This window comes from Physeter macrocephalus, chromosome 15 (genome assembly GCF_002837175.3).
Source record: "Physeter macrocephalus isolate SW-GA chromosome 15, ASM283717v5, whole genome shotgun sequence".
Classification (NCBI taxonomy): Eukaryota; Metazoa; Chordata; class Mammalia; order Artiodactyla; family Physeteridae; genus Physeter; species Physeter macrocephalus.
In genome coordinates this window covers 15,168,112-15,195,330 of record NC_041228.1, presented here as the reverse complement: position 1 = coordinate 15,195,330, position 27,219 = coordinate 15,168,112, and the positions used below count along the sequence as shown (strand labels likewise).

The window sequence follows — 27,219 nt, the reverse complement described above, 5'->3', positions numbered from 1 at the left end:
AAAAAAAAAAAAAAAAAGTAGTCTTTGAGTACTTACCCATATGTTGGGCCTTGTGGTAGATCTTAGGGGTATAAAATTGACAAGGATATGGTAGTTTCCTTCCAAAAACTAAGTCTGGAGAGTATAACCATAAAAACTACCACAGTGTGAGAAACATTATGGTGCTTGTGGAGAGCAAAGAGGAAGAGCCCTCTTTCTGCCTAGAGAGGTTTAGGAGCCTTCATGGAGAAGATGATTTTTGGGTTGAGAATGAATAAGAGCATGCCAGCTGGCGAGTGCAGGAAGGCCATTGCTTGGGCTAAGCACAGAGGGAGGCAAAGCATAGTGGATGAGCGGGCTGCACATGGTTTTGTGTTGGGAGGGGAGAGGGGCACACAACATGGGCTTCTACTCCTACCCTAAGTAGCTCTGTTACCTGAGCCAGGTGACTTGTCTGTAGAGGTTAGGCTAGTTAGTCTTGATCTGAAAGTGATCAAGTCTTGGTTTATTATTGGTTTTCAAAAAATTTACTACAAAAGTGAGTGCCTTTAAAAAAAAATTTTTTTTTAACTTTAACTTTTTTTATCTCTGTGTTGGAGATAGGTAGGATTGGGACCTCTTACGACTACAGTGTTACCTATATTATGTACTTTCTGATTATTAAATAAAGCTGAAATGAAATACTTTCTCATTCCAAATGATAAGCAAAGAACAGTTTTCATTTACTTGATTTTTAAACTATGATTTTTATTTCCCCAAACAGACACAGCCAGTATAAGCAGTTTGAGTTTGTCTACAGGATATACAAAGCGTATTGCATTCCTGTTTGACTCAACTCTTACTGCCTTTTTAATGATGGGAAACCTTTCACCAGTAAGTCAGATTCTTGTTTAAATATGAAAATGTTTAAAATAAAGATTAGATATAAAATAATTCAGTGCTTTTATTTCTTTTTTTAAGTACTAGATTTTTTCTGGAAAATGCAACTGCCTTTGTTTTATATTCCTTAGAGGAATGTCGGAACTTTTTAGTGAGGGCTACTTTTGTAATTAGAAAAATAAGCTCCTCACCCACCCTTAAGTTTAAATGTATTGGAAAGCGTAATATAAATCTAAGATGCTTAGCATTCAAAGGGAAAACTACAACTTATTAATAATAGGCTCAAATAAGGTACATTTTAGTTTTGTTTTTGTTTCTTTATTGCAGAACTTGAAAAGCCATGCAGTCACAATGTTCGAAGTTGGCAAACTCTCAGATGAGTCTCTGGACAGCTTTCTTATAGAACTAGAAAAGGTAAATCTAGATAGCTTATTATGGGATGTCAAGGCGTTTGGAATCTTCTCTTGCTTAATAAAACATCAGTTATTGATTATGTAGATTTTTCGTATATTCTTGTTCACTCCTACCTCATTCGCGCTTTAATACCGTGGCAGTCATTTAGGCTTGAACATATCGAGCGGACGAATGAATTTTGTGATTTAAAAACAGTGATTTGTCTACCTCATCTAAGCTGTTGGCATAATTTGCTATAATGAAGAAATGGGGTATAAAAATCTTAAGTCTATGTGTAATTTTTAAATTGCACTTTTCTAAAACAGCCTTTAACTTTTTTTTTCAATATGATTCTAAGATCTACTCTTAAGCAATTTTATTTGAAGTTTTTGTTCCACTTATCTTAAATCTGGAACAGTGTCCCTGGGTATCGTATTTATGTCCACTCTCACTACCCTTTTAGCATCTTGAAGACTTCAGCCATATTTGCTCTTAACCATCTTTTTCCTCATGAGTACAGCCTAGTTTTCCTTAGCTGTAAATCTTGATTGCCCTTTTGGTGTTTTTCATTCCCTGGATATTTTATTCTGTCCTCTGCACTTCTTTATGCACACAGTTTGTGTGCCTAATCTATTCTTTGACTAATAATTTTGGTAACTTTTGTGCGTTAGTGATGAACTCATGTATGTTTAGAGAATTTTTTATGATTTTGTACTTCCTTTACATCTCAGAAAAAAAAAAGACTTACCATAACATTTTTTTCCACTCCTCCTTCTCCATAGGATTTTTACTTTTTTAGTGCCTGAGATAATCCTTGTTATTAGTCTCTGACTTTTATCTTTATATTTTTATTATTTCCTCAATACTTTTAATATCTTGTTTAACCCTATTTCTTATTGTGTATCATCTTTTGCCGGTAAATTTTTTACATTTAGCACATTTTAACATGTTTTCCTGATTTTTATTTTTTTTTAATTTTTCTCACCTCAACTAGTGTTTTATCACGTATAGCAAATTGGAAGATCCCTTTTACACTTTATATATCTGTATTCTTTTTTACCACATAGTCATTCTTGGGAAAGCCGTTTAGTCTGAAGTTTAGTTTTTAAAAATAGTTTCTTAGCTATTTTTTAAGCTTCATCTTGATTAATCAGTTGATCTTATTAATTTCATGCAAATCTAATTTAGTTATTTCCCCCTGTAGACCTTTCCTTCTGTTTCCTGTGTTTCTGGAATGTTTATGTTTTTACATATTAAACAGGTGACTGACTCAGTGTCAGAGAGCATACATGGAAACCCACTGAAGGCAGGAGTTTTGTCCACCACTCTCTCCTTACATCCTAGAGAGGTCATAGCACATAATAGGGGCTCAGTGAATCCTTGTTGAGTGATTTTAAGCTGTATGTTCAGCAATGTTGGACAGCTATGTTGAATCACGTACTCCATCGTTCCTTGCAAAGTTGTGAACAGGGTGATAAGATAGTGGCATAATTGGTGACCATGGATTGGAGTACTTTTCTGGATGAAACAGAATATATAGATCTTAGAGTTTTTAAAGCACCTTATTTGAATCATATGGAACATACAACATATAATGGTACAATTTAGCATTACTTGGTTGCTGAAGTTGTTGGTTTTACTTGCTGGGTTAATTTCTGTCATCTTCAAAGGTATAGTCACATGGAAGCCCAACCACGATTGGGGTTGATATTTGTTTCAAAATCGCCTGGGCAAATTTTTGATTTACTGATTTTAAATATCTTAATATCTCTCCTGTATGGTTATATACTAGAATGAATGGCATGAGAGTGGTTTTTGTTGCAAAATTTGTTTTCTCTTGGTTTAGGTTCAGAGCACTGGTGAAGGAGAAGCACAGAGATACTTTGATCATGCACTCACTCTGAGAAACACAATATTGTTTCTGCGTCATAATAAAGATCTAGTTGCGCAAACTGCACAGCCAGACCAACCCAATTATGGTATGATAAAAATACTTGATTTTGAAGACATGATCCTGTGGAACTTCTTTCTAAGAAATTAAACAGGTCATGCTCACTTATTTACTCATCACTTATTTAAAACATTTTGTGTAGATAGCACATTGAATTATAACTGTTGGCTTGTTCTGTGAATTTCTTTACTCGTCAGCTGTTCCTTATTTTACTGTTTCTCTTTTATGTGCCACTGACTTTTGTAGTATCTAAATTTGTTTAGTTACCTACAAAAAGAGTTGGAGTGTTAATTTGTTTAAGTAGCTGGATGGGATATAGAATAGGCATCTGTTTTGAGAGACAGATTTTGGACAAATGCCAAAATTTATTTAGGAAGCATGAAATATCAAGAATGAAAGATTCGTTATATAAAGATAATAAACAGGGTCTTCCTATTTCAAATGCTGCTATAATAGTTACTAAAGTATTTTACTTTAAAGAATAAAAAAGGGAACAGATAACCTCATTTCAAAGAGTTAAAGAAAGAAATGGAAGCAGTTTTAATCTCTTGATGAACTCTAATGTGGCTCTTGCCCCTAGTGTGCTCTCTCAGTTTCGTGATAGAAAGGGGTTCCCGAACTTTAGTTGAACTGGTGGTATTAGCTCCTAAATTGTGGAGTGGCACCCAGGAATGTGTGTTTTTAAAAAGATGCAATACCTTGGGCACCAGTGTAAGAGCATTACACTGTGAATGTAATTACATTGTGAAGTCTTCAGACATTCACAGGAGTTGCATTTTGGGACACTGTGAATTCTTAGCACCAGTATCACATTTAATTTCACTCATTCTTTCATTTACCTAAAAGTTCTCTTTTCTGGCCAAGAACCGTCATTTTCTTAGTCATACCCATTTTCGTTCTACTGCTTTCATCAGCACCTGGCTTTCTTTTCAGCTCAATTAAAAAAATTTAGGGCAGAATCACTTGTCACTTCACAAGAGTTGTTGCAGAGGAGAGGACAAAGATGCTGGGTAGTTTAGCTGAGTGAGGCTAGACACACTTAGTACCTAGTGACTCACTTCTTCAGCCTTGGGGTGTTTGGTTCAGAGTTGTGCTTTAGCAGTATTACAAATGCTACCATGCTGGAGCTCCTTCTGAGGTTATTCATAAACAGTTGAAACTGAGAATGTTAAATCACCAAACACCGAGAGTCTAAAGCACTTATTGATAAGCATTTGTTGACAGTAACCATTTTTTGGTTACCAAATATTAGATCATGTGACCTAGCAGTGAGTGGCACAGTCTTAAATATGTCTCTGGATATACAAATCCTGGAATTTCTGGGACTTTTTAGTGACTTATCGAGATAATGGGTTAGAATATTTGAACTGTTCTGTTATAGCCATCTTTTACTGCCCATCATAGAGTCCAAGAATATTAGTGCTAGTGACCAGCCAGGGGTAGCTCAATTTATAGATAAAGAAATTGAAGCTTATCTTGGTTAAATCTCCTGCCCATTTAGTCATTAAAACCCATATAATTAGTAAATGGAAGAGCTGGGACTTGAATCCATGTCTCTTGAATTTTGTTCCTTTGCTCCCTTCCTTACATCATCTTCTCTTGAACACTCAGGTTTTTATTGATTTATTCATCAACAATTCGTTGTTTAATAGGTTGGGCTAAACTTTGTTTTTCACCATGAATAGTCTGTCATCAACTAAGTTAAATGGTAAACCTAAACCTGTGTGAAAGTAAAGTATAACTCTAATCTTTAAGGTATATTTAATAGTTGACTATTTCTGGAGCTTAGAATAATTGATGTGGCTCCAAAGTTAAAATGTGATTAACTCCTCCCTCCCCATGAGACCAAATGGGCAGTTGTTTATGAAGTTTCATTCTTTTAACCAGCCTTTCTGAACTGGGGCTCCTCATTAGAACCACAGAACACAGAAGATGATTTAAGTGACTGTTTCTCAATTTTTCTTATAATGGTGTATAACTAGTACCATTCTAGATTCATAGAAAAGAAGGTCATTCATTCCAGATAAAGAATAACTTTTTCGGGCATTAGGGCTTAATACTCTCCATGTTGAGAAAGGTAACTTTCTGTAGGTGCCAGGAGTGATAACTTAATCTTACTCCTTTTTAAACAAGAAATTCTGTAGTATTGGTGTTTACGCATCTTGTTTTGAGTAGCAAGAAATTTTTTTTTTTTATGTCACTAGTAATTTGTAGTTTGAGCGTATCATGTAGTACTTGGTATTCACTGTAAAGCAAAAAGCCTTCTGATACTGTCATAGAAGCAAACCTCTGATATGTGTGAAAAAGACTAGTTTCTTAGTAATCTTTTGGTTTTAGACAGCATGAGGCACTGCTTAAAAAACAGAAACAATGTGTGGTCTAACTTTTTTTCATTCTATAAGCATAATTTTTTTTTCCAGGTATCTTTGTCTTTAAAAAGATATCTTTTCCCTAGGATCAGTGCAAGTGAGACCTTAAAGCCACTGTTTGTAATTTGGCAGTCTAGTACTATGAAATGTTTAGAAATTAAACCTCATTTGTAGAAAAGCAATCACAGTTGTAAAAACTTTGTTTTAACCACCATCACCTCTTTAGACTTCCTTCCATATCCTAGTATTCATTAAATATTTTCTTTACTTGGCATTGACAATGTTGAGTTTTACCTGAAGCTTCTCACCCTTTTGTGTTTCAGAAAAGGGCTTACTGCAAGGACCCACCCTTTCTCATATAACTTAGTTAAGATCACAGGCACTCCCCTTGTTTATCTGTGAGAGGCCAGACACAGACAGACCCTCCAAATTCCCTTTATCTTTTTAGAGAGCAGTAGGACTGGTATTTTCCAGAAGGGTTAAGAAGGGGAACACTTAAAGCATGCTAAGTGAGTTCCTGCTTTATGGACTACAATTTAGGCACATGTTTCTAAATGAGGTATTCTTGCCCTTCTGGTCAATTCAGAACTTGGCTGCAAAGTTTTTATAGAGATTGAAAGTTGGGGGAGGGAAGGATACAGCTTTCCCATGGCACTTAGGCTTTCATAAGATGCCACTGCCGTGATGGAGAGGAAGTAAGATAAAGCAAACATTTTTAAAGTATAAGGTTAGCCTGAAGAAACACCAGTAGACAGTTATCTTTCTGGACCAGAGAATAAAGACTTTTAGCTTTAAGTCTTAAAGAGTCTATTGGTCTCCTAGGAAATAAAGGGCTTTTTAATAGAGATATTCTACCTTATTAAAAAAATTTAAGTCTCAAGGCAGTTATCACTGTTTCATCTTAGACTTTTTTTTCCACATTGTCAGTCTTTCATTCTATGTATGTGATCGATCATAATTCAGGTTTTCCTCTGGATCTCTTGCGCTGTGAAAGCCTTCTTGGGTTGGACCCTGCAACTTGCAGCAGAGTTCTAAACAAAAATTACACACTGCTTGTTTCCATGGCTCCTCTCACCAACGAAATCCGGCCTGTCAGCAGCTGCACCCCTCAGGTAAAGACTCCCTGGGAAGCTCACTCGGCTGCCATTTCATCCTTCCTCATGGCAACTTGAAGGAGAGGTTTATCAGTCTTATTAATTCTCAATTTGTACATAACCCGATATTAAAATCATCAACTCAGAAAGCAGCTTTGTATTTTTTGCTGTTGTAAGATGTTCAGTTTGTGAGGTATAATTGGTACATTTTATATATCTATTATCTAGTGACTAGTGACACATTCAATTAAAATTTTCTTCTTGAATGCAGGATTTTAAAGAAAATGTTTTTGGCTGCTCTGAGAAGGAAACCTGGATTACCTTGAGGGATAAGATAAATTTAATTAGGAAAAATGAAATATTTTGGAAGTGGGGCTGTGATGCTAAATAGGCTGAAAAGAAAAGATTATGCTTGAAAGCTAGAACTCTGGTTATCTTTAAAATGGTGAAAATGACTTCTGGTCTTTTACTTTTTAGAAATAGATCAGTTGCGTTTGTTTGTATACTTAGCAAGGCCATTGTGACATGTACCATTTTCAAAGAGTGAGGTTTGTGCTCTGTTCTTCAGTGCTACATCCTTCCTGGTTTCCTAGATGTGCTAGGTTTAATGGTGTAGAAGAAAGGAAGGGATTCTTGTACCAGGATGATTTTGTTGCCTGTGCTGATCTAGCTGCCTCAGTGCGCCCACTCCCCCCTTACCCCAGTTTTGTCCTCTGTTCAGGAGGAGTGATTGTAGATTTGCAGCCTCCCGCGCACACGCACACACGCGCGCGCGTGCGCGCGCGCGCACACACACACACACACACACACACACACTCTTCCTTCTATTCTGTAACACAGCCTCTGGTCATAGTAGGAATCCGTGAACTGGATGAATGGTAAGATGGATGGAAGGATAGATAGTCCCTTTTGAGAAGAACTATTAATGATTGTAATAATTAACACTTTGATATAGAGCTTGTTATGTGCTGCCAGGTACTATTTTAAACCTTTAACAATGTCCTTAAGAGATAAGTATTTTGTTGCCATGTTACAGATGAGCAAAATGAGGCACAAGAGCGCTTAAGTAACCTTAGGTGAGATAGGGCTGAGGGGATGAAGCCAAGATTCAGACTTAGGCCATCTACTCCGGAGTCCATTCTCTTAATTGCAGTGATAAGACCTGCTTTCTCAATTCCAGTGTAAGTTTGAAACTGTTTGAATGGATCCTTTAAAATTTATCTTCATAAGGATAATAGCAGTTAACACTTACATGAGGCATTAGCTTTAAGAATATACTTGGTCATTTGTGAAATTTGGCTTCTTTAGGTAAGTATTCACAACTTTATCTTACCTGTTTTATGATTTTAGCATATTGGACCAGCTATCCCAGAAGTCAGTTCTGTCTGGTTTAAACTGTACATTTACCATATCACCAGGCAAGGACCACCATCTCTTTTGCTGTCCAAAGGTACAAGACTTCGAAAACTGCCAGATATATTCCAGGTATGTTGAATGAGGTTTTTTTTAAAATCATTTTTAAGGAGGATAGAAACTGGTAAGCAGTATTATAGATAACTCTCTTAATTTTTTTTTTGTTTCTAAATGCCATGCTGTGTTTTATTCATTTCTTTCCCATAGGGTTATGATCGATTACTAATAACTTCTTGGGGTCATGATCCTGGGGTTGTTCCTACATCAAATGTGCTCACGATGTTGAACGATGCCCTAACACATTCAGCGGTTTTGATTCAGGTACAGTTACCTTATTTGAAACAGTCAGGTTTGGATTTTTATTTTAAAGATCATAATTTGTCTAGATTTCTGCTGAGTCGCAAACAGACATCAGTAATTTGACATTTGTAAAACTGAAATGTAAGGAAACAGATCTGCGTTTTAGTCCTGGCCTTTGTCTAGCAGCTTGGAAGTGGTGGAAACTGCAAAGGCTCTGAAGTTAGACCCAACTTCGAGTTTCAGCCTCATCTTTTGCTACCTGTGTGGCCCTATTTTTTTTTTAATAGTAGCCTTAAAATAGAGATGCAGTTCACATACCATATTCCACAATTGAATTCTGTGATTCAGTGGTTTTAGTGTATTCACAGATGTCTGCAGTCAGCACCACACTCATTTTTACAACATTTTCCTGGACCTTTAGTTCTCACTCACCTATTCCACTTTCACCCCCCGCCACCCCAGCACGACTAATGTACTTGCTGTCTCCCTAGAATGCCTGCTTGGGGCATTTCAGATACATGGAATCATGTAATATGTAGTCTTTTGTGACTGGCTTCTTTCCTGTTGTCAGGGTTCATCATGGAGCATGAGTACTGCATTCCTTTTCATGGCCAAATAATATCCCCTTGTACGACGAAATGCATTTTGTTTATCTGTTCATCAGTTGATGGACATTTGGATTGCGTCTACCTTTTGGCTATTATGAATAATAATAATCACTGTTAAAAACATTTATGTACAGGTTTTTGTGTGGACGTGCTGTCATTTCTTTTGAGTATATCCCTAGGAGTGGAAATGCTGAGTCATATGGTAACTCTGTTTAACTATTTAAGGAACTGCACCATTTTACTGTCCCTCCAGCACTTGGTATTATCTGATTTTTTTATTATAGCCACCCCAGCAGGTGTGAAGTGGTGTGTAACATTTTAGAGATACTTCTCTTATACTTAGTTTCCCATCTGCAAAATGGAGATGGTAATATCTACTGTGTAACAACAAAAAATAATAGTGACAGCTAATGCCAAGGTAAGCATTTTTAGCCTTAGGATTGTTGAGAGAATGAAATGAGAAGGTGTGTATGAAGTGTGTAGCACACTTTCTGGTATGTAGTAGGTTCTTTGTAAAGATTTCATTAATTCATTGAACTAACAATTGTACTTGCCATGTTCTGTACTAATTAATGTGCCTATACAAATAAGATGTGGTCCCTGTCTTCAAGAAACTTAAAGTCTGGTGGGAAACGTTGCATAAGCAGTCACTTCCATTTTTTTGCTGATTGCTGAAGAGAGTTATACATATACAGTGCAAGCATTAAAGAGAAGTATCCTTCTAGCCTTGGGACAAGGACAAAGGCTTAGGGAAAGCTCCTTAGAGAAAATGAGACCCAGGCTAAATAGAAAAGGCTGATTTAGAGGAGAGCGAGGCCAGGCAGAGGGGTCAGCATGAATAAATCTCTGGGTAGAGATTTTATTTCTTTTTCTTCATAACTATTTCTCTGGTGCCCAAAAATAGTGCCTGACTCATAGAAGTTGCTCAGTGAGTGTTTGTTGAATAAATGAATAGGAATACGAAGTGGGGGCATGTGCTAGGGCCTGTAAGCTGTTATGTAATTTTGAGGGGTGAGCTGAAGTATGATGGGACGGTGGTCAGAGATGAGTCTGGAAGAGTAGGCAGGCCCTGGAGGGCAGTGGACCTTAACTGTCCCACTGTAGCGCTTAGACTTTCCCCTTTAGGTCGATGGCAGCCCGTAAAGGGCGCTGAGCGGGGGATTAACGTGGTCAGTTTTGATTTGGAAGATCAGCCTGAAGACTGTTGAGAATGGCTGGGTGGGAGAAGACAGGATTAGGATTCAGTGTTGGAGACCAGATAAGAGATGAGGACAGCCTAGGTCACGGAAGTGGTTATAAGAATGAAAAGGAAGAATTATTACAAATACAAAATAAGTAGAATTGATCAGATGTCTGAGATGGGTGTGGGAAGAGGAAGAATGATTCGTGAGGTACTTGGCTTTTGAAAGTGGAAGAATGATGATATCACACAGAGCCGGTTTATGGGGGCAGGTGAGGTGGTGTGTTTTGGGCCTGTGGGACATTTGGGGGGTGGAGATATTTAGGAGGTTATTGAAATTATTCTGAAATTCAAATGAGAGGTCGAACAGGAGAGATTGACTTGAGTGTCAGCATCAGCACGTGGATGGTAGTAGAAACCGTGAGACGATGCATTAGCCAGCCAGGGCAGACATGAATGAAGTAGGGGTGGGGGGGAGATACACAGTAGAATGGGTTAGACATGGACTGAAGGATCAGTCTGCCTGAATTCACATCTTGATTCCACCACTTATTGGCAATGTTGGGCAAGTTAAATAACCTCCTTGAACTTCAGTGACTTCACCTGCAAATTGGAGATAATAAAATTTCTTACCTTTATACAGTTGTTGAAAAATGACTGAAACGGATGATCTACGTAAAAATGCTTTAGACCTTTGTTTAGCGTGTCGAAAGATCTCAAAAAATGTTCGCTGTGGTGGCAGTGGTGGTGGGAGAAGAGTAAGAGGAGTTTTAAAGTGTCGTTAAGGAGTTCTGCCTTTGCTAAAAAAGAATGCCTCTTTTATTAAATTTTATGGAAAAATTCACCTTGCTGGAACTTAAAACACAACAAAATTAAGATTTTGATTACAACCATGCTTTTATAATAGTCATCTTGTTTAGGGTTGAAATCATAAATGTATCAGTGGAATAGAAGCAAGACAATAGAAATATATTCAAGTTGTTATATGAACCAAATAAATGAATGTGTTTTATTCCCTGAAATTATTTTTTTTCTTTTATGTCATGGTATCTTGAATTTGAATAATGTATGGGTCTCTTTTAAAGGGAAAAAATGTATAGATCCCCAATATTAAATTTTCTATTATAACGGTTTGAAATACATATAAAATTAAATTCCTCATGCTTATCATTCTTACACAACTGCAAAACCAAAATAAATTTGGGAATTAAATACAAAAGACTTACAAAATTTAAATGAACAACATTAATTGAGTGTGATGGATGGAAGTAAATTGTTATTTGTAATGTGGGACTGGCGTGGTTAGACTCAAAGATTTTTTTCAATTTAACTTTTGATAGTAAATTCACATGATTCAAAAATAAAACACTATTAAAAGATGCACAGAGAAAAGTATCACTGCCCTTCTAACACTCTACCCAGTGCCCACTCCCTAACTCTCCTCCAAATCAGACAACCACATTAGTTTTTGCTGTACCCTTCTAGAATTTCTTTATGCATGTGCAAGCGGTTACACACTGAGATGCCCCATGCTTTTTCCACTTAGCAGTTGGAACTTTCCGTTTCACTTTGTAGAGAGCTTGCTCTTTTTTGCAGCTACATTGAAAATACGTACATTATTTAATCAGTCCCCTACTGACAGGCATTTTGGTTGTTTCCATTCGTATATAATTATGATGTTGCAGCAAGTAATTTTCAATGTGTGTCATTCAGTGCAGGTTTTTGAGATTTACATTCCTAGTGCATAGCATGCCAGGTGATCATGAGGATCCTCCACCACTTTTCTCTCTCAGCACTGCAGCTAACCCTTGTGTGAGTGCACTTGATCTCATTCATGCTTCACTTGGCTGACACCAGATTTACCTGTTTTTTCATTAGCCCATACACTCAATTTGAGACACATTGCCTTAATAGGTTAATATAGACTTAAGATTGTCTTTACTTGCTGGAGAAAAATAGAATATTGTTGAGAGCATTTTGATGGAGTATTAATGTGGAATATACCATCACGAGGCACAGTCTTGTTTATCGTTTGAGTATCTACTATTGGAAATACAGGTTTCGCGTATACCTTTCAACTTGTGTTTTTTCGTGTTTAGGGACATGGTTTGCATGGGATAGGAGAAACTGTCCACATACCTTTCCCGTTTGATGAGACAGAACTACGAGGAGGTACCTTAATTTTGAGTTGTATCCATTTGACTTCTTTATGATTAATCTTGTCCACAATTTGGTGGAAACATAGCAGGAAGTAAATTCTTAAAATTTTTAAGTTCTAGGGTCTTAAAACTATTCTGCTTTTAAAGAGTATTGGCAAAAGGTAGTTTTCTGTCATGTGCCTGTTCCTACAAAGAACTAATAGAATAAGACTCATTTAGGACCTAGGCCTAGAAGGAATACTAGTCTGTCTTGGAGATGAAGAGACTAAGTAGGTAGCTACGTAGATGGAAGACTAGGTTTTCTGTTTGTTTGGCCTTTTAGTTTCCTTTTATTGTTTATTTATTTGGAGGTTGGGGGAGAAGACAAGTCATAGGGAAGATTTTATGCTTAGGAAGTTGATTTTTTTTCCCCCCAATGTTACATACTGGATTTTTTCAGGGGCTTTTATGGACACTAATGAACATTTGTATACTAACTTACAGTTTACAGAGAACTTGCATGTATTTCCTGTTTCGGCATTTTTTTTTTTTTTACGGAAACAAATTTTTTTAAAAAAACTTTTATTAATGGTCAGTGTGTTTTGATTTAAGTTTGTGCTATAGTATTAGAAGCCCCGAATCTAGAGTCATTGTGTAGAGAAAATGAGAAAGCACTAATTTACTTTTTAATTAATTAATTAAATTTTTTTTTACATTTTATTTTTCGTATTAGAGAGGACTTGAGTGAATAGCAAAGTTTGAGCTAAATTTAGCAGGTTCGAATCAAGGGTGAAAAGCCTGTTTAATGTTATCTCTTTTTAGAATTGTGAGCTACAATACATTTGATGAAAGATGCTCAGAGAATTTCTGTAAACGCAAAATCATTCTTCCTTTTGTTTAATATAAAAATACCTTTCCTCTGTTGAATATTAAGAAAGTATGTATATTCAAAAGGAAAATACTCTCTGATTAAAACTTACGTATATTTATATAGCACTTGTGTTTCCTGCTCCATGCAAAACTTTCATTCTCTATCTTTCTTGTTCTTAAAATATTGCTTGGAATTTTAGAGAGCAGTAAATCGTTCAAGTAATTTAACTTAATTCATATAGGAACTTTTCTTCTAAAATGTTAGTCACCATTGCCCCTCCTCGCCCAAAGCAGGGAAAAGGAAGAAGATTTTTATAAGTATTTTTTCTTTTCCACATGGCTAGGCTGCAAAAGCCTCACATTTGAAATTAAGTGCTCTCTTTTGGCTGTTGTGAATAAACGTGTACAAAATTTGGAGAAGAGAGTTTTCTCTTCCAAAAAATAGCCCCTATTCAGAAATTAGTATTTCTCTGCAACTAAACTTTGCTAGTTAATTCTCTGATACTTTATAAATTCTATGGAAAAATTTATTGTTCACCAGAAGATACAGGATAGTGACAGCAGGATCTTAAAAATCACAAAATCTCAAGAACTGATGAAGAAATCTCTTGCCTTTGGAGATTACTGTGCAAATTCTAAAAAAGGAATATTCATATTTGCTTATAGAGTATCTTTCTCTTTTGTAAGTTCACATATTTGTGAGAATGAGCTGATATTTAAATAATTTATTAGGCATATAATTTCGAGTACTTTGTTAGCTTTAGTTTCAATAAGAATACTTTTTACTTTTCTTAAAAAAAAATATGATGTGTATTTAATGCATTTCCTGGTAGAAACCTACTAAGTAAGTATTTGAGGCAGAATAGAACTACAAAAGAGAAGCCTAGAGAATTTGCCACTGACTGGCCCTATTTGATTACTTAGCAGGTCAGTTGTTTTGCTACATCAGTTGCCTTCTGAAAAGTCTGTAAATATGTTGTATGTGTACAGCATCCTTTTTCATCCACAGATATTTCTTCATTGGAATCAATCTTGATAAAATATAAAAGTAGTTCTAAGAATTGTTTAATAAAGGGGGAAGTATATTTAAGTTTTTGGTGTTTTGTTGTAAAACTATTTACTTATAATGTGATGTCAACTCTTTGTTCTTAGAGTTTACACGTGTCAACATGGGTGTTCATAAAGCATTGCAGATGTTAAGGAACAAAGTGGACTTGCAGCATTTTTGTGGATATGTCACCATGTTGAATGCTTCTAGCCAACTTGCAAACAGAAAACTCAGTGATGCTTCTGATGAGAGAGGTTAGCCAATAGCTGGGTTCTTTGAATTAAGATAATTGGTACTGAGTTTATCACAAGCTTAATATTTAAAAAGCATGGGTACCTTTGTGGGGATGTTGACTTATTTAATACTTAATGTTTTTCCACTGAAAGATGAGAAAATATTCTGTGATATCATTGGGACAAATATCAGTTGTTCACATGGAGAAAATACTAAGCATGAATAAAGAAGTGAAGACCTGGGGTTGGAATACAGAATGGTTTTTGGGTTTTAGCCCTTTACTGTCGTATTTACGTTTATAGGCTTTAAATTAAGTTCCTTTATGGAGTGATGGTTTCAAAACTTTAGTCTCTGTGTAAAATTGTTTTCAAACTAGAATGAGTAGTTTTTCCCTTTGAGCTTTCCTCTTTCTATCAAGGCACCATTTTCTTGTTATGCAGGCCTTAAAAATCATATCTTTATCTCATCCTTCTCCTTTCCCACTGAACCCTGTTAGTTTCCAAGTTCTGTGAATTAGTCTTTAGAAATGTCTCTTATATCCATTTCTTTCCCTCTCTCTTTAATTCTCTGTAACTGCCATTCTAGTCTGAGTTTTGATACTTTATACATGTTTTATTGCGACCATTTCCTGCTTAGCCTTCCTGGCCTCATTCTCTTCTTTCTGTCTCCAGCCTGTCCTGCATATTGACAACAGCTAATTTTCCTTAGATACCTTTTTCTTTCTAATTTAAAAAATCATTTTCAAATTAAAAAAAAATATGATGTGTATTTAATGCATTTCCTGGTAGAAACCTACTAAGTAAGTATTTGAGGCAGAATAGAACTACAAAAGAGAAGCCTAGAGAATTTGCCACTGACTGGCCCTATTTGATTACTTAGCAGGTCAGTTGTTTTGCTACATCAGTTGCCTTCTGAAAAGTCTGTAAATATGTTGTATGTGTACAGCATCCTTTTTCATCCACAGATATTTCTTCATTGGAATCAATCTTGATAAAATATAAAAGTAGTTCTAAGAATTGTTTAATAAAGGGGGAAGTATATTTAAGTTTTTGGTGTTTTGTTGTAAAACTATTTACTTATAATGTGATGTCAACTCTTTGTTCTTAGAGTTTACACGTGTCAACATGGGTGTTCATAAAGCATTGCAGATGTTAAGGAACAAAGTGGACTTGCAGCATTTTTGTGGATATGTCACCATGTTGAATGCTTCTAGCCAACTTGCAAACAGAAAACTCAGTGATGCTTCTGATGAGAGAGGTTAGCCAATAGCTGGGTTCTTTGAATTAAGATAATTGGTACTGAGTTTATCACAAGCTTAATATTTAAAAAGCATGGGTACCTTTGTGGGGATGTTGACTTATTTAATACTTAATGTTTTTCCACTGAAAGATGAGAAAATATTCTGTGATATCATTGGGACAAATATCAGTTGTTCACATGGAGAAAATACTAAGCATGAATAAAGAAGTGAAGACCTGGGGTTGGAATACAGAATGGTTTTTGGGTTTTAGCCCTTTACTGTCGTATTTACGTTTATAGGCTTTAAATTAAGTTCCTTTATGGAGTGATGGTTTCAAAACTTTAGTCTCTGTGTAAAATTGTTTTCAAACTAGAATGAGTAGTTTTTCCCTTTGAGCTTTCCTCTTTCTATCAAGGCACCATTTTCTTGTTATGCAGGCCTTAAAAATCATATCTTTATCTCATCCTTCTCCTTTCCCACTGAACCCTGTTAGTTTCCAAGTTCTGTGAATTAGTCTTTAGAAATGTCTCTTATATCCATTTCTTTCCCTCTCTCTTTAATTCTCTGTAACTGCCATTCTAGTCTGAGTTTTGATACTTTATACATGTTTTATTGCGACCATTTCCTGCTTAGCCTTCCTGGCCTCATTCTCTTCTTTCTGTCTCCAGCCTGTCCTGCATATTGACAACAGCTAATTTTCCTTAGATACCTTTTTCTTTCTAATTTAAAAAATCATTTTCAAATCACCTTCTCATAGTTACTAATTGTTTCTGTTCTGGCATAATTTTGGCTTGTATGTGGCTTTGGTTGCCATGATGTCACCTCTGGTCCACGACTCTCGGGAACCTTTTAATTCAAGTCTCTATCATTGATTGACTGTATTCGCTGAACCTCTTAGTTTGAAATCCTGAGAAAATATGATTGATTGCTAGCCATCCAGTGGATTGAATTAGTATCCACTCCTGGTCCATTTACCTTTGGCCAGAGGAGTTGGGTAACTTTCAACAGTTGACTGCCAGGTATCACAGGAGCATTTTTAGAGAAGAGGGCTGTGGGTTAGGCACTCATTTCAATGACTGTCTACTGTAGCTGTCATGTTTTATTTCATTCATTCTATAAACATTTACGAAATACCTCCTTAGGTGTTGGAGATATTTCTGTTACTAAGTCCTAGGGTAAAAAACCCTGGAAGGAGAGACAAGCAAGGGAATCAGCCTACTGTGCAGTGTTAAAAGACTGAGATATAGGGGTCTGCTTCTTGAAGTGCTAAAGTAGGACAGAGAAGGCATATCCCAGCCTAGTTGAGCTATCAGAGAGGCCTCTTAGAGAAGGTAAAGTTTGAACTAAATTTTGAAAAGTGAGGAGTTAGCTACACACAGGTGATTTTTGTTTATTTGGAGGGTAGCAACCTTTGGGCAGAGGGAATCAGGCAGTAGAGCAGCTCATCTTGGCCAGAAGAAGGAGCTTGTTGGGCAGTAGTTGATGAGAGTAGAGAGTAATAAGTGAGATCTGGAAGATCTTGGAGGATCTTTCATGCTGAGAGATACAGGGAGTCAAGAAAAATACTTTGAGAAGGAATGATGTAATCAGACTGCATGTTTCCATGGGGATAGAAGTGACTTTAGTAATTCTCTAAAAGGTCTAAACTTGTGTTCTGCCTTTTTAATCCTTGTTTTTTTAGGTCAGGGCTTTACAAGCTCAGTACTATTTATGTTTGGAGCTGGATAATTCCTTGTTGTGGGGGGCTGTCCTGTGCACTGTTGGATGTTTAGGATCTCTAGACATCAGTAGCATCCCTGTCCCCATTCATGGCAACCAAACCATGTCTTCAAATGTTGCCAAATGTTTCTTGGGGGACAAAATCGTCCCCCTTTTAAGAACTACTGCTTTAGGCTAAAGACTGTTCATTGTTTTCCATTGTCATTTCTGTTGCCTGAAGTCTTCTTTTATGTTAGGACTGACTTATTGACAACCTGTGCCAACTACTAGAATCCTAATACTGTGTATGCCCTTTAATTATAAGGAGAACCTGATTTGGCTTCTGGCTCAGATGTAAATGGGAGTACAGAGTCATTTGAAATGGTCATTGAGGAAGCAACTATAGATTCAGCCACAAAGCAAAACTCTGGTAAGGCTTTAAAAATTATTTGCAAAAAAAAATAAAAATAAAATATTTGCAATCTTGGACTAATTTCTGAAGTTTGACTCTTTTGTTAAGTCATTTGCATATCGTTTGTCTGCTCTTATTATAATGGACTTTTTCATAAGTATTTTCTAGGAAATAATTTTATATATTTAGAATAATAATTAAAGTTAGTTAAAATATTATAAAACTATGACCTGAGAATAAAAATGTTTTATTTTTCCTATGTTGATTCTCTCATCTTGTAGATGTCCTGCACTACTTTTTTTGTTTGTTTTTTGGTAAAAGACCACTTTGAGCATCTGTTGAAAGCTGTGTGCCTTCTTCCCAGAAGCATGTACATAGTCAAAAAGCATTCTTTCCTGTTTCAGAGATTCACTGATCCCCTCTCTGAGTCTTCTCCCCTGCTCAGCCCTTTGGTGGATGTCAGTGGGGGGTGGGAAGAATCTGTGAAAATCTCTGGAGCTCAGTTAAGAAACCCTGGTCAGTCATAATATATATAAGTATATATATGATTAATAACTTTTTATATCCTTTTGTAGTTGCCACAGCAGAAGCAGATTGGGTTCCTCTCGAGCTGTGCTTTGGAATTCCACTGTTTAGTTCTGAATTAAACCAGAAAGTGTGCAGAAAAATTGCTACACATGGCCTTTGCAGAAAAGAGAGGTGACGGTTTATGTTTGTTGTCATCTTTTCATCTATGAGACTTCTTAAGCTCTCAGTATTAGTTGCTATATCCTACTTTGTCTTATTTCACACATGATCATAGTACTTGCCTTGCATTTATTTGTTGATTGAATAAAAATGGCTAGTTTAAGGGTTTGCTATGTATTTTAAAATTAAAGTTCAGTACCTCAGAAATTAGGCACATGCAAGTCTTTTGGACACATGTTTTGGTTAATTATATTTACTTAGTTACCCAGATTTGGCGAGAGTATGGTTAAAATGGGCATGCTTATATGACTGTATGAACCTAGTTTTTTTTAATATGTAAATATCTATAGAAATTCTCTCTTCTTAACATACACACACTCAAGTTATGTGAATAGTGATTATCTCCTATAGTGGAATTATGGCTGACTTTCTAAATTTTCTTCAGTTTCCACGTTTTCTAAAATGAGCACATATTACTTATCAGAAATGACATGTAGGTTTTATCTCATATGCCAACTCTGATCCATTGGGGATGGCTGCTAAGAGTCAGCGTTGTAAAGCTTCTGAGACTGTCTGGTTTAGCCGAAAAGAATATCATTGGATCTGATTGTCATGGTGGGTGGCTTGGAGAGATGATATCCACAGATCTTGACATCTTTATTTAGGAAAACAAAGTTGGATAATAAATAATTAATTTCATTGGCTCAATGTAGCTTATATCAGAAAATTAAAAATACTTAACTGACAAATAATTTTAATAGCTATCCTGAAAATAAAGTAACATACATGAATTTAAAAAAGAAATACTATATAGTTTTAATGATTGTCACTACAATTGTTACCAGTTTACATATTTGAAAAATATGTACCTAAATTTTTACTTTAGAAGTTTTCTTGTATTTAACATTTATATTTGGTAGTAGTTTAAACTTTTAACAGTAATTTTCCAATTTTGGTTATACATGATGTTTTATTTCGAAATGGTTTTTTTATGCACTGTTACTCTGTATTATTAAAACAAGCAGAAATTTCATTGACAAGAACCACTGAAATTGTTTTTTAAAAATTTTTATGTAATTAACCAAGATGTATATACATATATAAATGAGTTTAAATTGTTAAAATTAAACTCTTGTGAGATATTAGTTCTTGTCATATTTGTTTTAAACTTTTCCCATTTTTTTCAGCCTTCAGAACCTCTTACATTCCAGTAGAAAACTGTCCCTACAAGTCCTTAACTTTGTTCACTCATTCCAGGTAATAAAAACCAAAAAAATCCAAATGGTATTTGCATAGAGCTTTTATAGTATGCAAAACACTTTCATGTTTGTTCTGAGTCTCCACAGCAGTAAGACATGAAATAAGCATTATTTCATGCTTATTTATGCTTGTTAATTTATAAACAAAGATGCTGAAATTCAGGAAGTTAACTGACTTGTACATGATTTCACTGGCCAGGTGTTTAGGAAGCTTGGACTGTTTGTTCTGTGCTGGTGCTTCATTAAACAGAAATGTGTTAAGCATCTGCCATGGGCCATGTACCATTCTAGGTGCTGGTTCTTGGGTCAGTACACTTCCATTAATAACTGCAGTGATTCTCCATTGCTGAGAGGGGGTTGTCTGTTATGATAGTGAATGCCAGTGCTCTAGACCTTTTATCTTCCCCCCAAGGAAAGAAAGGATACTCTAGACTTGATTTGCAGATAAACTTTTAGAATGGAATATTTTTGTTTGGTATATCTGTTCTAACATTATGAAATCAGTATTTTGGAGTTTGGTTTCATTCATTCTTTCAATAAATGCTTGAGTCGACTCTATGCCAGACCCTTTACCAGGTGCTGGGGAAACAATGATGTCTAAGACACTAATGGAGCTTAAGTGTTGTATGAGACCATAGTCGAGTAAACATCGAAATATGTGAAGTAATTACAGATTTCAGTAAGTGCTTTGAAGGAGCCAAGCTCCTTCAAATCTGATGGAATCCAAAGGTAGACCTAATTTAAATAGGTAGAGATGATGCATAAGCTGAAACCGAAAGGATGGGAAAGAGTATTCCAGGCCGAGGTTAGTAGGTGCAAAAGTCCTGTGTCAGGAAGGCACTCGGCCTGCAAGGACAGGAGAAGGCCAGTGTGGCAGAAGCCTCGTGAAAGAGGGATGATGGGAAGAGGTGAGGTTGAAGAAGAACGGAGAGCCTTCTAGAGTATGTTAAAGAATATGTATTTTATGCTGAGTGCAAAGAGAAACTATTAAAGACTTTTAACAGAGAATGACATTATTTTTAATTGACTCTTTTAAAAGATTAGTTACTGTTTAGAGAATAGATTAAAAACAGACAAGCACAGGGCTTCCCTGGTGGCGCGGTGGTTGCACGTCCGCCTGCCGATGCAGGGGAGCCGGGTTCGCGCCCCGCTGTGCCACCGGGGAAGCCCCCGAACACCCTTTTTCGTTTAAAAAAAATTTGCATGTATCCATAATAAAGGTTTGTTTATTACATGTATATACTGTTAAACATGGAATAATATAATAAATTATGTATATTATAAAATACACAAAACCAGGAATTTTATCGGATGCAATAAGTAGATACAGGATTTTAAAAATTTTCACGATGGGCTTCCCTGGTGGCGCAGTGGTTGAGAGTCCGCCTGCCGATGCAGGGGACGCGGGTTCGCGCCCCAGTCCGGGGGGATCCCACATGCCGCGGAGCGGCTGGGCCCGTGAGCCACGGCCGCTGAGCCTGCGCGTCCGGAGCCTGTGCTCCGCGACAGGAGGGGCCACAGCAGTGAGAGGCCCGCGTACCGCAAAAAAAAAAAAAAATTTTCACGGTACTGCACCCCACTTTGGAGTGAGTACCCCACTTTGGAGACCACTGGTCTAGACTACGGTGGTGGCTATGGTGAGTGAGTCAAGTAAACTCATTTGGGATACACACTGAAGGGAGACTGATGGAACTTGGTGATTAAATGTGAGGAAGGATTGAGGCTGTGATGAGGAAGGGAAGGATAAAGAATGATTTTCATATTTCTTGACTAGCTTGAGCGGGGAAGGCTGGGGAGGAACCAGTGGGGGAAAATTTGAGAGTTTGCTTATGGACATGCTAAGTGTGGAATTTATGGTGAAACATCCAAGAACAGATGTTGGATAGGTGGAGGTTTGAGCCTGGAGTTCTGGGGAGAAGTCTGCTGAATGTGTGAATCTGAGAGCCCTGGGAGTGGATGGATTGTTCTGTTGCTTGATGTTGTGTGAGGGTTTTTGTCTAAGAATTAACTTTTTCTCATCCCATATTCTCATAGCGTGTTATTTCTGTTTATTTCAAAGCACTTGTCATCATCTGAGTGTATGAGTCATTTCTGCACGTTAATACCTATCATTGATTATTTTGGGTTTGTGAGGTACAACTTTGCATCTCCTATAGTGCTTTGCCATTCCATAAACATTTCTTAGGTAATCAAGGTCTCTATTTCTCATTAGCTACATTAAGAGGTTTGGTAAAGTGTTGAATAGAATTTTTTTTCTCTTGTTTCTTGATCTTTTAGGAAGGTGCTTCAACACTGGATATTCACACTGAGGCCAGTTTTCCAAGTTTGCTTTCACAGTCATCCTGTGCTGACATGGGAGTCCCACTTCCTGCAAAGAACTTAATATTTAAAGATGGCATCTTAACAGAGTGGAGTGGACGTTCACCTTCCTCACTTCTTATTGCTAATCTCCATTTGCAATAATTTGGTTTCATCATTTGTTGCTTACGCTTTCTGCCATTTTTCTTTCTTAACATTAGCTTTATATTGCCAGCCACTAAAAAGCATCCTGCTGCTGCAGTGCAGTTCATGCTTAACTGATGTTAAAGTTAAAAGTTTGGGGAACATGTTCATGTTTTCTGAAGTTTTCCTCATTATTGCACCTCCTGATGCAACGAAGAGCTTTTTAGCAGTCTGCACTGTATTTTTTACCTTGAGACAATCTGTGTTTCTTTTATAAAACTGAGGATATACTTTATAGGCTTTATGATGACTGTTATGTTTATAAGCAGTCACTATGAATATTGCAGTGGTAATTTTATATGTTAGTTTATCAAACATAAATCTTGTTTAATTTTATATTTTGTTACCTACTCTTTAGGGGATCATGGGAAGAGGTAGAACTCTTCCTCTGAAAAGGCTTCTTGGTATTTAAAGTAGCAAAACTATAAAATGATAAACATCCATTATTGAGAGATGATCTGATGGGGCATTAAGAATTGCTGTGGATGTTTGTAAGTTATGTATATCGGTTGAACATTGTTGAAGGTATGTAAATCAGCATAGTTATGTATGGCTTAACCTTGATTTAGAAGGTCTTAACTCAGACTATGACTATACATTGACATCTCATAAGAAGCTTTGGAAAACATTCTATTTTTAAACAACATTTATATGTGGACTTCGGTTGTCGCTCATTTTGGGCTTTATATTTTCATAGAGTCTTTATGGAAAAATAGAATTTATTTTCCACTCTTGTAGCTGTGGCTGCTGCACGTTTTCTCCCTGATTTATTTTTTGTTTAGTAGCTCTACCCATGAATGTTATGGAATTGGATTTGATGTTTTCAAACCAAGGATTTTGATTTCAGCTTAGGATTACATATTAGAGGCATTAAGGCTATGTCTTCTGATCAGACCACTTTAGTGATAAACCTACTGTGAGGACATAAGCAATCCGGATCTTAAGTTTATGTGACTAGTTTTAGAAGAAATGATAAAGAAAAATTGAGTAATTTCAAAATGTTTCTTGAGTCATTGATTCTTTTAGTATCTCAAATGTTGATTAGAATAATTGGAATCACTTTTTAGATTTTTCAAGTTACCTTCCTTGGGAAGTTTGTGCAGTGTTACATAGTTTAGTTTAGCTCTTCTCATAGGATAATGGTTTGCTCGTTTAAAACTAACCAAACTAACTGGTCAAACAACATATATCTAAAATATTTAAAGCATTAGAAAATTTGGGAAGGTTAAACCTAAACATTTTTGCTGATAATTTTTGTTATTTATAGAACTGACATTTGTTTATTTAACATACTTCTGGAGGTATGTGTCTTTCTTCAAACTGTTAACATAACCGTGCATTCAGTACTGTCGCCTCCCTATTGAATATTTTGGAGCAGGTTACCTGTGGCACAGTCAGTGCTGTGTTTTGGGTAAATGCAGTAATGTTTAGTATTCTACTTTGTCTTAATATGAGGTAGAAACCAAGTGTATGTTATAAATGTTTGTGTATAAAAGGAAAAATACTAATATTAAAATAATTTCTTATAACTGTGAATCACTCATTTATTTTTCCAATAATTGATATTGTACATTCCTAGTGCTGTTAGGTATGTATGTAACTTTTACAGTTTTTCAACTGAAAGTTGTAAGTATTTCATTTGATCAGGGCTCTTTAATCTCATTTTCATTTGCTTTGTTCAGATTAACTGTAGTTATTTTATTTATTTCTGTTATTAACAAGCTTAGCCTACGGTAATGACATGTACACTAATAAAGCATTGAATGTTTGTAGTTGTTGGTTGTGAACCCAGTTGTTGGTGAATTTAAAACTTAAAATATGGGAGTGATTTGCTGCTATATTTCCTTTGAGAGCTAACAGGAGGAAATAGAACCTAATAAATGATCATAAATTTTAGGGAAAGTACTGAAAAAACATGTAGTCAGCTCCGGTTTCTCATGTGAATGAGGAAAGATTCTGATTCCCAGCTGAAGACCTCTCATACTTTTAAGGATGGAGAATCTGCATTTTTAAAGCTGTTTTTAGCAAAATGTGAAAGCCACTTTTATGCTTTACTTTGTGAATTTGGCTTTGTTTCCTTCATACATTAACTCATGTAAAGATGCATCTCTTAAATCTTATGTGTTGATCCTATTCAACAAAAAGGTAATAAATACAGAATTTATTATTTGCCAAAGAAAATTTGTGAAAGAATTTTTATCCAGCTTTTCTGCAAATGTTTAAAGTAATTTCATTTGGCTTTGTGCTGCCTCCCCTCTTTTCTGCCCTTAAAGTAGCTTAAACCATTGGCAAACTTCAGAAACCAAGAGAAAAAGAAATATAAAAAAGGACATAGAGTTTAGTATGGTACAATTTCACCTCTCACATAAGTCTAAAGAAATGTAACTTTATGTTGTTAAAAAAATATATGATCGTCTGATTTTCTTGATTCCTTTTTTCTTTTAAAGTGTGTAATCATATTTTATTTGTTTTGGGGGGGATATTGGTTTCTTTTAGTTGTTTCCAGTTTTCTTTGCCATTTGTGTTTCTCTTTTATGTTCAGTGTTTCAAATACGGTCTGTATTTAAAGACTTTAAAATACCAAAACTGTAACTGAGCACCGTGGATTTTTTTTCTGGTATGCTGTTAATATTATACAATGAAATGTATAAAGTGTTGTCAATTTGATTATTGACACTTATAATATGTTTACAAATAAACTATGGTGTTGGTCAAGTTGCTGTGAAAATGTGTATAATCTTCTGTAAGCCCCTTCCTTAATTTTAAATACAGGCATGCTTTCAGTGCTGACGTTTTCCTATACTTTATTTGAAAAGATAACCTTTTTATTTTATAACAATTTCAGGTTAGCAGAAAAATTGCAAAGGTGGTCCGGAGATATTCCCTGTATCCTTCCACGAGCTTCCACTAATGTTTACAACTTATGTAAACTATGGCACATCTGTCAAAACTCAGAAATTAACATTGGTACAATAGTATTTACTAAACTACAGACTTTATTTGGTTTTCACCCATTTTCCTCTCATGTTCTCCTGTTCCAGGACCCTGTCCAGGATACCACGTTGCATTTATTTAGTCATCACTGCTGCCTTGGTCTTCACTGATCCGTGACAGTTTCTCAGTCTTTCATGACCATGACACTGTGAAGAGCACTAGTTGGTGATTTGGTAGGATGTCCCTCAACGTGGGTTTGTCTGGTGTTATATCATGATTAAACTTGAGGTTGTGCTTTATCAGGAAGAATATAGCACAGTGGTCGTGTGCCCTTCCACGCTGTATTATATCAAGGGGTACATAATGTTAATAGGCATTATTGGTGATGTTCCTTCATTGGTTAAGGTGGTGTCTACTAGGTTTTTCCACTGTAAAGTATCATTTTTCCACTTTCCATACTCTTTTTTTTGAAGTGAATTACTAAGTCTAGTCCACACTCAAAGGGAATGAGTAATATCTATATATATTCTTTACAAATTTTCTTAAAGATTTGTTCCTTTCCCCTATTTATTTGATCATTTATTTATATTAGTATGCAATCATGGCTATTTATTTTATACTTTGGGTTAAAATCCAGTACAGTTGTTATTTATTTTGTTGTGCAAATTGTTTTAGCTTCACCTGTTGGGAACTCTTTGAAGTTGGCTCCTAAATCCTTTTGGTGTACCCTCATCTTTTTTTTGACCATAGTCTTACTTTCTAGCAATGCAGGTATTATCTGGATGCCAGCCCTAGAATTAGCCTATTTCTCCAAGGAGCCCTGGTTCCTTTCATTGCAGAATGGTACTTAGAAACCAAGATTGTGGTTTAGGTGTGCTTGCTGCTACTGCATCTACACCTTTCCAGTGAAATGATCTAAGAGATATAAATATGTATACTAATAAATATATAGGTACACATCTCTATAATTATTTTTAGATCCATCTATCTGTATGTATATTAAACTAATTCTCATCTAGCACCACAAGGTTCATTCTAGTTATGCCTCTTTGCTTGTTCATAACTTCTTTCTCTGAGGGTGAGAAACCTGGCTCTTTTTATCTACAATTTATTTGCTTATTTGTTCAACCCTAGAATAGTTATAAAGTGGTGTCAGAATAGTTAACGTTGTACCCCTGTGAGAAACAAATTGACCAACTAGGGTATAGTGTTTAAGTACTTTTTTTTCCTCTTTAGCCTTATAGTATTCACTCATTTTCCAAAGTAACTTAGTTCAGCTCATTTTATTCCCCACTCCCTTCATTGAGGTTATGTCATACATTTGTAAAACAGATTTATTTGTCACACTCTGAATTCCATCTGGGATCTCTCGACATCCCAGCTGATTTTTCACTAGGAGAATTTACTCTGCGCCGTCTTTGACAAACGCAGTCATGTGTCCACTGTCTCAGTACTATACAGAACGCTTCGATCACCCTAAAAATTCACCTTTGTACTCAACCCCTCACCCCACCCCTCACAACCACTTACCTGTTCCATTCCTATAATTTTGCTTTTCCCAGAATGTCATACACGTGGTGGAATTGTACAATTTGTAGCCTTTGAGTCTAGCCTCTTTTGCATAGCAAAATGCATTTTTAATTCATACATGTTATGTGAATCAGTAGCTCTGTTTCTTTCTATTGCTGAGTATTTCATTGTATGGATGTATCGAGGTTTATCATTTAACATTCATGTTCAGGTTTTAATACAAACAATTAATTTTGCTTGGGTAAATACCGACGAGTGGGATTGCTGAGTCATTGGTAAGTGTGTATTTAACTTTATAAAAACTGCCAAACTGTCTTCAAAAGTGAGTGACTGTGCCATTTTGCATTCCCACCAGCAATGAATGAGGGTTCCCACCGCAATGGTATCTCATTGTAATTGAAATAACTAATTTTCCCAGTGAAAAATGATGTTGGGCATCTTTCTTTTTTTTTTTTTTTTTTTTTTTTTTTTTGCGGTTCGCGGGCCTCTCCCTGTTGTGGC

The 27,219-nt window shown here is 36.0% G+C and overlaps 1 protein-coding gene across 1 annotated transcript in view; it reads left to right on the top strand.

Moving 5' to 3' along the window:
• FAM91A1 (family with sequence similarity 91 member A1) overlaps positions 1–24,556 on the top strand; it is a 42,171-nt gene extending 17,615 nt beyond the window's left edge. The window contains exons 13-24 of the mRNA XM_007114318.4: positions 743–852; positions 1,186–1,272; positions 3,098–3,230; positions 6,535–6,683; positions 8,016–8,150; positions 8,286–8,399; positions 12,266–12,338; positions 14,327–14,476; positions 17,720–17,824; positions 18,382–18,505; positions 19,681–19,750; positions 22,030–24,556. Of these exons, the coding sequence (XP_007114380.1) occupies positions 743–852; positions 1,186–1,272; positions 3,098–3,230; positions 6,535–6,683; positions 8,016–8,150; positions 8,286–8,399; positions 12,266–12,338; positions 14,327–14,476; positions 17,720–17,824; positions 18,382–18,505; positions 19,681–19,750; positions 22,030–22,215 (1,436 nt within the window). The 3' untranslated portion in view covers positions 22,216–24,556. The remainder of the gene's footprint in view (positions 1–742; positions 853–1,185; positions 1,273–3,097; positions 3,231–6,534; positions 6,684–8,015; positions 8,151–8,285; positions 8,400–12,265; positions 12,339–14,326; positions 14,477–17,719; positions 17,825–18,381; positions 18,506–19,680; positions 19,751–22,029) is intronic.
• Positions 24,557–27,219: the final 2,663 nt, after the last annotated feature.